General features: G+C 38.7%; 1 protein-coding gene across 2 annotated transcripts; it reads right to left on the bottom strand.

Annotated features, from left to right (window-relative positions):
- Window positions 1–1,044: 1,044 nt before the first annotated feature.
- On the bottom strand, window positions 1,045–10,726 carry LOC118426820. 2 transcript variants are annotated; one of them, XM_035836354.1, is made up of 7 exons: window positions 10,573–10,723; window positions 7,173–7,350; window positions 3,232–3,288; window positions 2,543–2,634; window positions 1,945–2,063; window positions 1,553–1,631; window positions 1,045–1,266 (listed from the first exon to the last, which is right to left on the bottom strand). In XM_035836354.1, exons 2-7 carry the CDS (start codon window positions 7,339–7,341, stop codon window positions 1,258–1,260), a joined length of 525 nt encoding a protein of 174 aa, XP_035692247.1. In that variant the 5' UTR covers window positions 7,342–7,350; window positions 10,573–10,723; the 3' UTR covers window positions 1,045–1,257. The 2 variants fall into 2 exon arrangements, with proteins under 2 accessions (XP_035692247.1, XP_035692245.1); XM_035836352.1 differs by having other exon boundaries at window positions 1,047–1,266; window positions 7,173–7,361; window positions 10,573–10,726.
- Between the last annotated feature and the right edge of the window lie 4,330 nt (window positions 10,727–15,056).

A 15,056-nucleotide genomic window follows, 5' to 3' on the forward strand; every position in this document is an offset into this window, starting at 1 on the left:
CAATGAATGAAATTACGTTATTTTAAAACAACATTTTATACTAGAACTAGTTATGTGTACAATTAATTATGTTAAGCTGCCGTTACTCATACATGAACTCAATTCAATGTTTATATTCTTTATCAGAAACTTTCCGTTGATATGATGATATTTTCTACATTAAGTCATTGTTATACTAATCTGAGGATAGTATCTACAGTACGCCTTTGAATACAACATCTAATATCGGTATCTTCTGAATATACATTTGCTTTTATTTACTAAGGCTATATTAACTTTGTTGTATGGATGACATCCGCGCGCGCCTAAATTTTCGTCCGTTTCACAAAAAAAAGTTGTGACGATACTGAAAATTGTACAAAATGTAAATTGCAACAAACATCGGATAACGTATCTTAATGAGTAAAGTCTTCCAAATCCAAAGAAGAACAGGCGCTTAAAATGAGCTTTTTATTTTGCTAGGTTTCTCTTGGTCCGTCGAAGAAAACCTTAATAATAGAAAGCCCAATAAAATGTGTAAAAGATGTAAAAACAGCCTAACCTCTGCTTGGAGAGTCTGGATGTCATCTACATCATTAAATCAGGATAACCCGAAGGTCACCACAAAATATTGCTCAAAAGCTACTTGAGGTTAAGGGTTATCTAAAAATGAAAATGTTGAGAAACTTGAAATACAATTAGACTAAAGAGTAGAAGTAGGATAATTAAGATACAGTTGACATTGACTTTGACTCAGAGGATCTCCGGCTCCACAGTTGACATCGAAGGGTCATCTTGACTCCAGTTTGCGCCCGGAATTCCTCCTCCACTGAGGTCACTTAAAGTCTAAGATAAATAAACAATGAACAGTCGAACCCTAGCCCGTAGCTATTTCCTAAATATTTTTTTACATTAGGTTGTTATCACATACATATAAAGATGGAACCATAAATAGTCCAACACCACCACAAGTGAATAAACTCAACAGATGTGTGAAATATGGAAATGACATCACATGAGCAGCAAATGTTGATGAGCAGCAATAACAACAACATAACAACAAAATATGAATAAAAAAAAACATGGATGATGCCCAGTCGTCCGGAGAAAAATATTGGGCCTCTATGATGACCTGGAAGTGATGACGCGTTGCCATGACATTGACTCTGACGTCATGATGAATGAACCGGAAGTGGATGGTGCATGACGGATGAGATGTGTGGCCTCATGGCAGATGATGACAGCTCTTTGCTGACTATGTCACATTCGACCAGTCAATTACTTTGCCTGTTAATTGTAATCAAGATATTTTAGTATGTAACGATAGGTTAAACAAAGTAATGAACATGTATTACATCATCATCATAATCATGTTTCCAAAAACCTAGTACTTTAAAAGTACAACTTGAATAACAAATTTGATTCTAAGACGTTTTTGACCAAGCAAACTACCGTGTTAAGAGAACAGAGATATAGGGTATACGCTTGATATATTTTCAGCCTACATCATGTAAAACAGGGTGAACGTACAACAATATGCATGTTTCTACTTCAATATAAAAACAATTGTTACCTGTGACTCAATGATTTCGGTTGGGCGGGTATCTATCCACTCCTTCCCGAGTTCTTTAAGAACGTTCTCGTTAAGGTGTCTGGAAGAAACATCATTGAAACAAAAGCAACTCTCAGGGCAAACAAGTTCGTAATATAATCGATGAAAGTAAGACACCCAAATAAAATTCGCAAGGTAAAATTACTCAGCTCTCTGGACAAAATTTGGAAAATTCTATCCATTTTCTTGAGTGCGTACTACCCTGCGCGTCTATGATTTTATTTTTAGTAGTGATATATTAACAGCAGAATACATTGACTGCTAAATTTTCAACATCATGACATGCACAATACCATACTGTTTACTTAAGATGTCCATGAAAGACAAAGAAGTACAAACGATTGAAAAGTTACTTCAGAGCTCCGTATGCTTTGTTTCTCTCCAGGGCTTCGATGACTGAATCTGCGTCCACGTTTCCACTTCTACCTTTCTTCTTCATGATGTGACGCCATTTCATCAAAACCCACGGGATCTGCGATGCAAAAAAAAATCATAACTTGGATGTGAAATTTCCAAAGACAGCTACAAAAGCTTAAGGTTGTGCCGCAGCACCAAGTAAAACAGCAAGGTGCCCAAAACGTTTGTACTTGTGCGACCTTATTTAGCCTTTTTGGCTGGTGGCGCAAGAGTCATTTGAGATCAATGGAACGTCACACACACACACACACACACACACACACACACACACACACACACACACTTACAAAATGTATTCAATTGGTTTATTCATACATAAATACATATACATACATACAAGGACATACTAAAACAACGTTGCAGCCTGTTATACCTTGCTGTAAAACTGGCTGAATTAAGTTAGTTTAAGTCTTTAAAAAATCTTAAGATAACACACACACACACACACACACAAACAAACAAACAACCACAAACAAACAAACAAACAACAAAATACTATAACAACGCTCCTGTTATCCATCATGTTAAGACTACCTGCTGGTCGATGGTCTTGCAATCCCTTCTGATGACGGCAAGATCAATGCTTGATAATCCCATGGCAATCGCCAGAGGTCCCCACGACACACCTAAGCATCGGAGCAAGATATTGTTATACCCCTGTTACATTTGGCGAAAATTCATCGGACGACGATTCTGCCACAATCGCCCGAGCCTCGCTTATAGTAATAAGTTTATTGCACAACAATTGTACAAGGTACAAAGTATGGCTTATATATGACTGGGACGGTTTTCAGGTGAAAAATACGCGCAACCCTCTGTCGATCTTAAATATGGCCGATCTTCCATCGATACGCCCGAAGATCGTGGATAAAGTGACAGGGGTATTATGACGTCTGCAGTATTACTGTCGTTTCAACAGCAGCACATGTTGTATATGATTTCTTATATATCAACTTTGTTTCTGGATCATCCATACAGCGTGTCTTCGTCGTCGCTATCCCGAAATACTGTGAATTTTAAATATTCGCGGTGGTTTTAAAATTGCAGTGAAGTTTGTGGGAATTTGTCATTAATTGATACTAGATCAACAGATCTGTCTGTGCTACAGAATAGCAACGTTACAAAGGTATGATAATCGCAACTTGTGGATTTATAAATAATTGGCATACAGCTAAATGCTAGATTCATACAGTAAAGTGTAATAAACGATTTAAGCAACTTACCGGCCTTAGCAACCATTGTGAAGTAATCTATGAGACTGTCTTCGATCATCTTCATTTCTGCAATTGTGGACAGAGGAAGAATGCTTAATAGAGTGCACGTAATACCGTTTACTGTCCCATATTCGGAATGGACTCAACAACCGTTTCATGCTCTGGGGAATGAAATGTCAGTTTCCTTGATAAAATTAATGTGGCAACTGTATGAGCAAATTCAACTTCACTTTAGCTTCAAGATTTAAGGTAGAAACTTTACCTAAATTTTTGGTGGTTTTGTGTAAATATGTCTTGTCCGTTACAAAACCATAGAATTTAAATAGAATACATATGTAGCAAACAAGTCACATAAAAGCACAAAAAGGGTAGCAATAACGACAAAAATTTATGTACATATCTGTAGCATATAGATATGTTATGTGAGAACAAAAGATGCCCAAAATGGATGTTTTGCTGCAGTACCCGGGTCATCCACCAGGAGGCTGAAACTCGATCTTGACCTTTGTGTCAACAACACCAGCCGATGTACCAAATATCATTATATTCTATCCAGGGACTATTGCTCCGGATACGTACGCACACACACACACACACACGTGTACGCAATTTTCTACTAAAATTTACATACATGTTAACACAACAGCCCTTCCCCCGGTCACTACGATTGCATCATACTTCAGCTATTATGCTGCTTGCAACAAGTCTGTCAACCTCCCCTGACGAGACTTTGATTTACTGTTTTTACCCATGGCAGAATAGTTCGGGACAGTCATGGCATGACTCTGCTCATTTTCGGAATGCCTTGGAGTCTGGAACATACCAGAGAACTGGCGGGGAAGTAACGTTACACACATGTATACGCGGGCGACCATAAGCAATGTACGTGCCAACATAAGGCGATCCGCGCTGCTGGTATGGCAAAGTTCTGACAGCTATGTAGGGGCGTAAGGGATGATGGATTGCGCAGAAGGTTGGACTGGTTTGCAGTGGTCTTCTTCCTCTCTTCCGCACATCATTAGCGCAGTCCTCTATAAAGTACGTGTCACAAAATGAACAGTCTTCGAACAAATGTTCGAAGTGTCTTCTCCTGTCAAATGTTTATGAGTGCCCTGAAAAGCCATCTCATGTGCCGTTAAAGCTCCTTGAAATAGTTTTCAATATCTCACATGTACACTTGTGGTAAATAATCTAATATCAACTCACATCACTAATTATGTTAATATCATCGGCCTTTGTGTCTTTATCACTTTTTTTTATGTATTACTGTTTTAATATTTAACGAATATCCTTACGCAAAGGCTCTTTTTGACTAAGATAATTTCATACTCAAACCATCTCATATTGACGATGAAACTGTTGATTAAACTAGACTAAACTAAAATCAAGTTAACTTAGATGAATCCAGCGTCCTGGGTTGAAAGAGGCAACTGACTTTCAAGTCACCTTGCAATGACATTACCCTGACCTAACCACCGTACATACTAACCGGTTTTACTATAAATACTGTGGATATCTTTAGCAGATCCCAGATGCGTTTCAATGGCAGACGGCCTGCTGAGTACCCATGAACCTTCCTCTTTAGCATCTCAGTCAAACATGACAATCTGCCAACTGACCATGAACTTCCTTGAAAACTACGTACTCGTCATAAAAAGTGTTCGTATGAAACGTATTCGTACGGAAATACGAATGCCTTGACACAAAAAATATTCAGTTGTGAGCGTTATGAAATGATACATGAAGAAAGATTCCCCTAGACGCTTCTATATTAAATGACAAAGAAAATGTAGAGCATGTAGATTAGAATCTTCCCAGTGTCATTCGTTATTGGAGAGATCGACGATCTACCGCATTGTATATGTTTGCCTTTTACCAATTGGTACGGTAAGCTGTACATGCATATGTGATTTTTCTTTCAGTAAACAATCTAACTCTGTAAGCCTGTGGTTATGTAACATTGGTGTACGGATTGCATAAGTGACAGATCTTGTCGCATCCCATTTTTGGAAAAACACAACCATTAACGTCGCATTGAAAATGAGTCCCTTCTTTTTGCAAATGAAAGACATGTGAGCTGTAAGAAGTCACCAAGCAGATCATACGGTAGCATAAGATAGTATCAAAAGCTGCCAGGGTAGTGAAGCTGGCCTAGGAGTGTGTTGGGCAACATGGCTGGCAAATGTGCACCTCTTGGCTGACTATTCTCCTTGGTACTATCTTATGCCATCGTAGGATCCCTCCTAAGGTGCTTGAGATGCCCACGTTTCTCGGTACTTCTCTGATATGTTGATTTAAAGAAGAAATCACTTTGTGCAAACATTATAAGGACTAGTTTTCCGGCTTAGCATCTTCAACGGCCTTTTCAAGTTGACCTCTATCGTATATGAATATAGAGTGGACAAAAATGTGTCCACAACGTAGGATAAGGATCGCGTGTGAGTGAGGGCAGTGCTCTGTTACACAGCTTCCGTTTTAGTAACTTTGACTATGAATTGGCCATTTATTTATTACTTTAGTCTATAACTGGACTGGTCTAGGATTTACGAGGAGGTTGGTCAGGCAGAGTGTCACGCAAAATTTGTGGTTGTCCCTTTTTCTGGGTCTACGTTCCCATTTTTTATGTCTACCTCATCTGATGGGCAATAGCAGACAGACTGTTCACGTACATTTTGCTTTATTCTTGGCGGCTAGAATTAGAGTTGTATCTTGTGCCTCCATCCAATTATTACAAGTATGTTTCCAAAATTGTTTGAAACTTTGAAAAGAATGGACTCTGATAATGCAAGTAGTTGTTTTAAATGAAGCGTGGTAACCCAACCAGGATATACGTCATTTAATATAAATATAAATTCATATAAATCATTTTTGCTTGAAATTTCATAACGTACTTAACAGGCTCGTTGAAGGCAGCTTACAATGATTGGAGTACACTTAGAACTTATATGTCATCAGAAAAAGAAAAACATATTGTGAGCAAAACAGCCAATCTCGTAAAGCTTGTTAAAGAGGCTAATAGTGCATTGTGTTAACACACCCTCCCCTTTCTATATGATATTTCCTGGTCAGGCCGATCGCGAATTTACACAAAATGCCACACTGTCGCTACGCCTACCCCATACTCTGTTACCTCAGCTCACCCCATTCCATATCCATATGCACGAATGTATCATCATTCGCTGAATTACATTCCGACTGTATAACAGTCGTCTGTAATCCGTCAATTCTGACAGCAACAAGTTCCAGCTACATCACTTAAAGGCCGTTTGGCATTCCGATATTGCTGTCGGCTCGCTAAACCCACACCACATGCTGCTTTGCGTTTGGCAATGTTCCTAATGTGTATTGACATATCACCAGAACGTTATGTGTAACGTATGTGAAGCTAGGCCTGATAACGCTTAATCTTTCAAGCTACAGGGAAGGAAGATATGAATAAATTTTCAAGGCCATACAAGTGAACTATAAATCCCACGGCTATCTGTTCAGCTGAGCACATTAAAAGGTTTGAACCCATGTCCGAGAGATATTAGTAGAGGTTATCATTGTAAGACATTGTTGGGAAGATAGTAATATGCCCCGTGGCCCGGAATTCTATGGTGTCAGCGCTTAACTTGCACGAGAAAGTATTGCATCAGCCTGCAAGTCTTATACACACCAGTATACTGTGCGAGGATCTACTGTAATATTTGTTCACGGTATTGTTCACTGATTTTGATTCTATACACTTTTCTTTCCCTCGGCTGTTTTTATGTCTTCATCTTGTTATGTATGTTGCTCTTTGTATCTTCATGTAATCTTTATCTGTGTCTTTGATGTTCTAAGGAAAGGGCTTACATTGAGTATGTTGCTTTTTGTCCGATTATATGAAATGATTGAATAGAATAAAATAGAATAGAATAACCATATCTGAGAGCTATGTTTAAAAAACTACAGCGACCGCTACCAACCGTCGCCTTGCTGTTTGACTTTCTTTGCCTCCGAGTGCCACATCTCTAAGTACCACTTCCGCATTTTCTCAACGTACGCCTCCCGATCCTCGCTGTTGCGGCGTTCGCTCCCGCTCCCGTCTTCCGAGGTCATACTGATACTCCTCTGCAAGGTGTTCCCGGAATCCATGGTTGTTTCCTGGAATATACCTGGAAGATGAAGATCCTCGTTGAGTCATAAAAGAACTATCTAGAAGTTCATTTACACTTCACATGGAAATGTCTCAGACAAACAGATTAAGGAAGATTCTCGTTGATTCATATCTATAATGTCTTCATTTACAGTACTACACACAGCTACAGAAATGCCCGGGGTGTTTCCTGAATCTATTGTTGTTTCCTAGAATCTACCTGAAAGATGAAGATGCTCGTTGAGTCAGTCAAAAGCAACGAAAATTTGTTTATTTACAGTACTGCCATAACGTGTCAGACCACACAGAGCTTAAGGAAATTCAGAGGTGTTCACAGAATCTATTGTTCTTCCTGCAATCTACCTGGAAGATGAAGATTCTCGTTGAGTCAGATCAAAAGTAACGAAAATATGTTTATTTATTGTACATGGAAACGTGCCAATCTACACACAGCTTAAGGAAGGTTGGAGGTGTTCTCAGAATCCATTGCTATTCCTGGAATCTACATAAATGATGAAGATGCTCACTGAATCAGAAATTTTTATAGCACTTCACATGGACATGTGTGAGACGGCACCCAGGTTAAGGAGCATCCAAAGTGTTCTCTGAATTCATCGAATCCATTGTACTTCCTGGAATATACCTGAAAAATGAAAATCCTCGTTGAGTCAGGAATATCATCATTTACAGAACGTCACATGTACATGTGTCAGACTACATAAGGTCAAAGAAGGTCCGAGGTGTTCTAAGAATCCATTGTTCATCCTTGAATCTACATGGAAGACGGATCGGAAATATCTCTATTTACAGTTGTAACGCTGAAATGTATCAGACTACAAACAGGTTAAGGAAGGTCCGATGTGTTCCCTCTCCATTGTTCTTCCTGGAATCTACCTGGAAGATGAAGAGCATCGTTGATTCAGATCAAAAGCAACGGAAATATCTTTATTTACACTACTTCGCTTTGAAATATATCAGTCTACAAACAGATTAAGGAAGGTCCGAAGTGTTGCCTCTCCATTGTTCTTACTGGAATCTACCTGGAAGATGAAGAACCACGTTGAGCCCGATTAGAAGCAACAGAAATATCGATGCAGTAGTTAACATGACACGGTCAGCATACTCAACACGATACAGTAAAAGTAGTTTACAGCAGTTAATATGACACAGAAAGCAAGACACAAGAGCTCACCAAAAAGTGAATGAACTTATCATAGGTTACAAATCTTTAATATCAACTGAGACTGATAATGCTATGTGTAGAAATTCTTCGTTATTAAAGCGTTTAGAATCAACCTAATAATATTCTGAAACAAATGTTTGAGATGTTTTGCAGTGGACAGAAAGAAAATAATCAAAGAAGTAAGTGCAATGAATAATCATAGGACAGACCATCGATTTCTGTAATTATCGAGTTCGTCAGTACGCACTTCAGTTGGTTTTTGATACTGTAGACGTCAAATTTCTGTTCGCCAGGATATGTTTCATCCTAATTCGGCCCGGAAGCAGGTACGTTTGACACCTAAGACGATAGCATTAGTTATGTATAGAGTTTATGTAAACACAAAGCTTGTAACTGGGCCAGAAACACCAACAACAGGAATGTGGATCTAGTTTTACAAGGACCCCTCACCCAAATCGTTTTCTCGTTTTAGTCTTTTCTTGTTTAAAGTTTTTCGAAGATGAGCGTATATAAAAAAACTATGTTACTAGGAACTATTCAAATATATTTTATCCAACTCACTGAGAATCCCTACATTTGATTAAATTACTTTCTGTGCTGTGATGAGAAAGACTTCAAGCAAGACTATAACATGGCTAAAAACTTGGCTACGTCTCGCACCAGTAACTATCTATGTGGGGATTTTATCATGTTTTATTATTTACATACCTGAATTTAAGTGCTGTTTTTATCAATACTTGAAATCAATGACGCATCCAAGCAATATCAATTTTATGCAAGTACCTGCTAATAGGTCAATGAAAAATAAAATCTGAACACATATTCTCAGAAATGCCCCCTGCGTGTTGGTTGGGAAGACGGTCTATCGTGTTACAATTCGTGCTCAGTTAAAAGTTTAAAAGAAGACCACCCTACAGAGATGACGGACAGAAAAGGAACCTAATGCCACATACAGTCCACAGGTTCCACATAAGCATGCTCCGAAAATTCTTCAGAACTATTTCTGCCGCTGCGGCATCTTTATAATTGTGACTGACCTCTGCACCAAAATGCCAATAATTCTGGATAAACTATTTACCTCGTGTTAGGATAATCGTATGCATACGAGTACTAGTATCTTATTGAAGAAGTAAGTGGCATGGACTTACCGTTAACGATGATTAATGTTGCAACGTTCGCAATGAAACTGACTGCCAGTTAACAAAGTTTTTAAGTAGCTTCAGTAAGAATGAGGATAAAGACGATTTTAAACCAATGTTATGTTACCGGTGCGTGGTTTACAGTGCTTCATCTAATCCGTATCCAAACAGGTTTATAGTCCTTCCACTTCAAAGCGGCAACGACCGTGCAATGTACAAACTGAGAAGCGAAAACCCTTTTCGTCCGTTTGTAGCCGCTAACTTTTATGCTTTATTCTACCCAGATAATTGAATATTTATACAGACATCAACTTTTGCTCAGTTAAGCTAAAATATGTACGTAGTTGTTTATAATGCAGGAGTAGTCTATTTGAATTTCAAAAGTATGATTCACATTTTAAGTACATGGGAGCATCTGCAAAAGGGGGAATTTCCACTTAAGGACTTTGAAATTCTCCAAATAAAATTGTCAATAATACTGACATGCTAACACGACTTGTTGTAATATTAGTAATGCAAAAATGGTCAAAATATGACAATTTTGTTCAAATATCCATAGCCTTCGTAGTACGGAGATTATCGTTTCAAAGGCTTAGCACTCGGCTCGAATAGGAAATGACTGATTCATATTACGTAAAGCGATACATCTAAAATATACGATTCTACAAACAAATTGATTGTCTCCTATCGTGACAACATAGTTTACTTTTTTCTACTAATTGAATGACGTTTGTGAGCAGAGCTAGTTGAAAATACGAGTGCACATAACTTACGTTAACGGTTACGTATGCAGTTTTCCTTAACAACAGAAAACATAACATTTTGCTTTTCGTAGCTTTTCTGGCCAAGAATTTTGTCATGATTTATAGTGTCTAGCCACTAACATGTTTAACAAGAAAAATGGGTACCTGATCGTTAAACAGAAACTGGAAACTCCAGGAGCCAGCGATGCCAGTTGCGTTGAAGCCCAACTTTGCACGTCTGTGTCACTTGCAGCACCTCAGTAGTACAAAAGGTCTTGGAGACTTCATTTTATGGCAAAGTCACGTGATCGGCGCAGACCAATGAGAAGACAAAATCTTTTCGGAATTTGTTTGCCACTCCAAATCCGTATACATTCAGGCCACATGGCTGAACTTTGAAGAAGTCTGAGCTGCTCAAGTTTCTTCTGCTTACCCCTACCGAGGTGGAGAGCTCTCTCCCGGTGTTGTCCAGATGATGCATGTTGTCCCATCCGAACTGATGACTAGATGCAGTCTGGTTTAACTAACCTACTGATGACTAAAGCTCCGATTCTGTGACGTTAGACCACAACAAGTAAATTGTATGGATGGCATCGTCTGCAGACTCCAAACTAAGTGTGAGTTTCTAAATATACATTTTTACTTCAACAAGTGCATTCATGGCTACCTCAACATTGTCATTTCTACATCTCAACATAAGAAACATACTTTCCCATTTTCGTTATTTTCTTGTCATTTTGACAATCTACGGTTATTTTTTCAGATCAGGCAAAAATCAATACGCGTACGCACTACTGATGCCACCCATACGCTTCCCTTGTTGTGGCTTTAACACGAAATACTGACATTAGATACATGCGGTCTGGATTTATCCGCGATCCGAGTGGCCCCTAGACCAGTAGCATTGCAGACCGTTGACTTGATGAATTAGTCTTCTTCATGTAGCTAATGAAATGCTGACACTGGGTTAAGGCAGATCTAGACCTGTAGAAGCGATATCAGACGTGTTGCATTTCTGAATAGAAGAATCGTGTTGCATTTCTGAATTGAAGAATGGAATCTTCCACTCTAATTTGACATTGACCCTTAGGGACTGTTCAGGCCTAATAACCCAAAACAACAAGACGTGACTTCGTATGTCAGACCTGAAAAGAGACCTAGCTAAGCAAATTTAAAACTTTCCCATTTACGAGTATGCTATCTTATTGTTTCATCCAAAACGATAGGATATAACACTTTTGTACGTACAACACTATATGTAAGTTAAAAGTTGCAACATCGCTAACACCCTGATAAACCAGACAATTGACGAGCGCCCTTCACCCCAGCCGGGTTACCACATGAAACTTGATCTGGCTAGAGCTAGCCCAGAGTTCAAATGTACGCGACATCTCCATGTCCTCTTCCGTTTAGGAGAGGCAAACATTTTAAAAGGCGGCAGCTTCACCCATTGGATGCCTCTGATCATGTGTCTATCACAAACCCCTGTACGTTACAGATTTACTAGACACAAGAGATCTATTCCTTTATGTAGAAATTACAAGAAAGAGATTAAAAAATTCATGGCCATTCCATTTTGACCAAGTATGGTTTCTTTCTCATCTCATCAAGCGAATACCATTTTGCAATGGAACGGAATATTGAAAAACAATGCTATCTACCATGACAAGGACAGAAAATCAATAAAAGGTAATAGTGCAACAAAGGTTAAGTTGCACTAAGCAAAATAACATTCTTAATTCCTGGCCCTGAACCCAAGCCAACTGTTGTATATAGAGTTTTATTTATCTATTTATTGATCTTTAGGGTAGTCCCTTCAGTATTTAAAAGAAATGGCACCATGTCAAGTGCAGTTAACTTTGTTTTCCATTTACAGTCATGAAAACAATGTTATTGACTGGGCCATAGCCAAATACGTTAGGGAGACCAGAGATCAAGAGACAGATCAAGAAAATATAGTTTTACGCTAACTTGTGTGTTTAGTAAACCACAAGATCTCATTAATATACAATTATATAGTAACTCGCTGATCTGGTGTCCCTTTGCAACTGTGATGTTCTGATGTTGTCCCCACCCATTCAATGTTTTTCGACTGTCCTTGCCTTGATTTGAAGGACATACTACCAGCGTATTACTCTTTGATACTCAGCCCATTCTTTCGGTCGTAAATTGTGCATGTTTTTGAAGGTTATGAACCACCTACGTGTGTGTTCTGTTATGCTTTATGTCGCGGTCATATTGGAGTCAATTGGAGTTCAAGCCTCTCATTTAGCTATACAACTATAAGTAAGTATGAGACACTCTTCCACAGAAGAGGAAGTATTTACTAGTACATAAATACTGTAGGTTTACAATTACAAGTAAACAGTGTAAAAACAATGGATGTATTTATTATTCTATCAATGTTCTGTACACCCAATTACAAATGCATACACACATTTTAATGAGGTATATTGGAGGAGGTTGACATAAAGCATGAGCTCATGTTTAACTTTTTTCATCAACAAGATGCACTCTATCAGTATCTACTCCACATCTGGAAAACAAAAATGAAAATTGACAAAAACGAACAAATACAGACACATAAATGCAGGCACAGCAACAAATGGGCAGTCCAGTATGGAAGACAAAGTTAAAAGCGGGTACATATTCGGAATGTTTGACTTTCTTACACTAGTAGCGGCATCATTAAAAGCTTCTTCTGTATGTAACCTACTTCAGTCATTGATTGATTGATGCTACCATCAATCAAATGGACAGGCAGATGCCAAAAGGGGCTGTTATTTCAGTGCTGAGAGCTCGTGTCAATCAGGGACTTGGATGATGCTTGCTTGACATGTTGTCCTCTCATCGATCAAATGCTCCACATATTGACCTATCTTATAGGACTCCTATACATTCCATCGTGTCCGTGTTAGGCCTTCGTCACATTTTCAAACCGGGCTCTTTGTGGAAACGAAAAAGAGAAATGTATGCATAGAAATATACACAAATAATGCCCACGACTATATATTTACGTCTTGTGTAGTTTTGGCGTTTCTATACGATCCTTTTTGTTCCCGAAAACTACCCGGCCGGGCCCCGGTTTGGAAATGTGACACAGCAGGAAAACCGATCGGCCGAGGAGTCTGTGAGCTCTAATGTGGCACTTAGACAGTTAGATACATGCCTGGTCTTCTCTCGATCATTGCGCAATATTTAGGATCGGCCGATGTTCACATAGCTCTAGGCCTCGTCCAATGTGATAGGGTAGATTTTCAGAATACACTGGAGTCTCTGGTGATCAACAGATACAGCCAAAACTCGTCGACTATGTGACAGGGACATAGCTACTTACGGTGGAGGAGTAGAGCACATGAGGAGGACAGCAGTATTATATTCCTTTCGAATTAGGGGCTGATACCTCTTTTGCACCTAGGAAGCTTACATCTTTTGCTTTTGGTGCATTGTAGAGTTTACTAGACACACTTATGTAACCCTGTCACGTCTGCAGTTTGTCGTCCACGTCAATCGCAGTAAATCCGAATGACAAACGCTTAGCCTTTGACCTGGTCATTCTAAAACGGGCGATGGGACATCCGTAAACAAGCACAGAGACTTGTCGGTCCGGGTCAGTTGAAGACTGAATGGAGGACGATATAGTACACGAGGAGCTGTACATAAGGGTCAAACTATAGTAAGAACTATACGCTTGGCCACCAATTGCTCCCATGTCGTAAAATCTGGCTACTCTTAGCCACACTTTAACACCTCTGTGCCAGATAAACATTGTGCTTGTGGCGGACGCAGGAAACATTATGATCCCTGGTAGTTATGCTAAACTCCTTTTTCGGCACAGCGCGAGGGTCCTTTGATATGGGTATCAAATCGCATGTGGTATGTTGGGATATTTTTCATCTTTTCGACAAGCAAAGACGAGGACAAACGAGGACAAATCGTGACAAATTGCCGAGAACTTTAAACATGACAATTCACGTGTGGACAGTGCAGCGAGAGAGAAAATGTTATATTTTTTATAGCAGTAATCATTGCAACGGGTGATGCTATAGATTCTGTTTTTGAGTTGGTCGTAAGTATTAGGTTACAAACTAAAACTAAAGATAGACGTAGTAGAGGGTTGGAATTGTAGAATAGACAGCAGTGCAGTGACCTAGAAACGAAAGGACAGTCAAATTAGCAACGATGAAGGGAGATGAGAAAGCAAGAAAAGGAAGGATATAATGGAAAACACGAGAAGAAATATTCTCAAGTGAGGTATAATTTAGGGTGTAAAACATGGAAGCAATTTGAATAATAATTAATTATAATGATGAATAATTCAATAAATCACAATGGTGAGAAGAAATTGAATTTATTACATTGTCTTTAACGTAATTTTAGATAAATAAAGAATAACGAGTATATTCATTTAAACATATTCATTATACAAACTGTACAGTAAAACATACAAATGTATATAAATTCTCCGCAAAAATGGTAATATACTTGACATGGCTTTCTTGAATGAAATTAAAAATCTGCATGGCTGTATACATGTCCACGGGCGTTGAACGTTTTTAAGATACTCGATAACGTCTTATCATTCGATATTTTATAGATGCTAAACTTAATGCAGCATAGAGTATGGTTATCGGAAACCCGTATCAAAT

Source organism: Branchiostoma floridae, chromosome 12, assembly GCF_000003815.2.
Source record: "Branchiostoma floridae strain S238N-H82 chromosome 12, Bfl_VNyyK, whole genome shotgun sequence".
NCBI lineage: Eukaryota > Metazoa > Chordata > Leptocardii > Amphioxiformes > Branchiostomatidae > Branchiostoma > Branchiostoma floridae.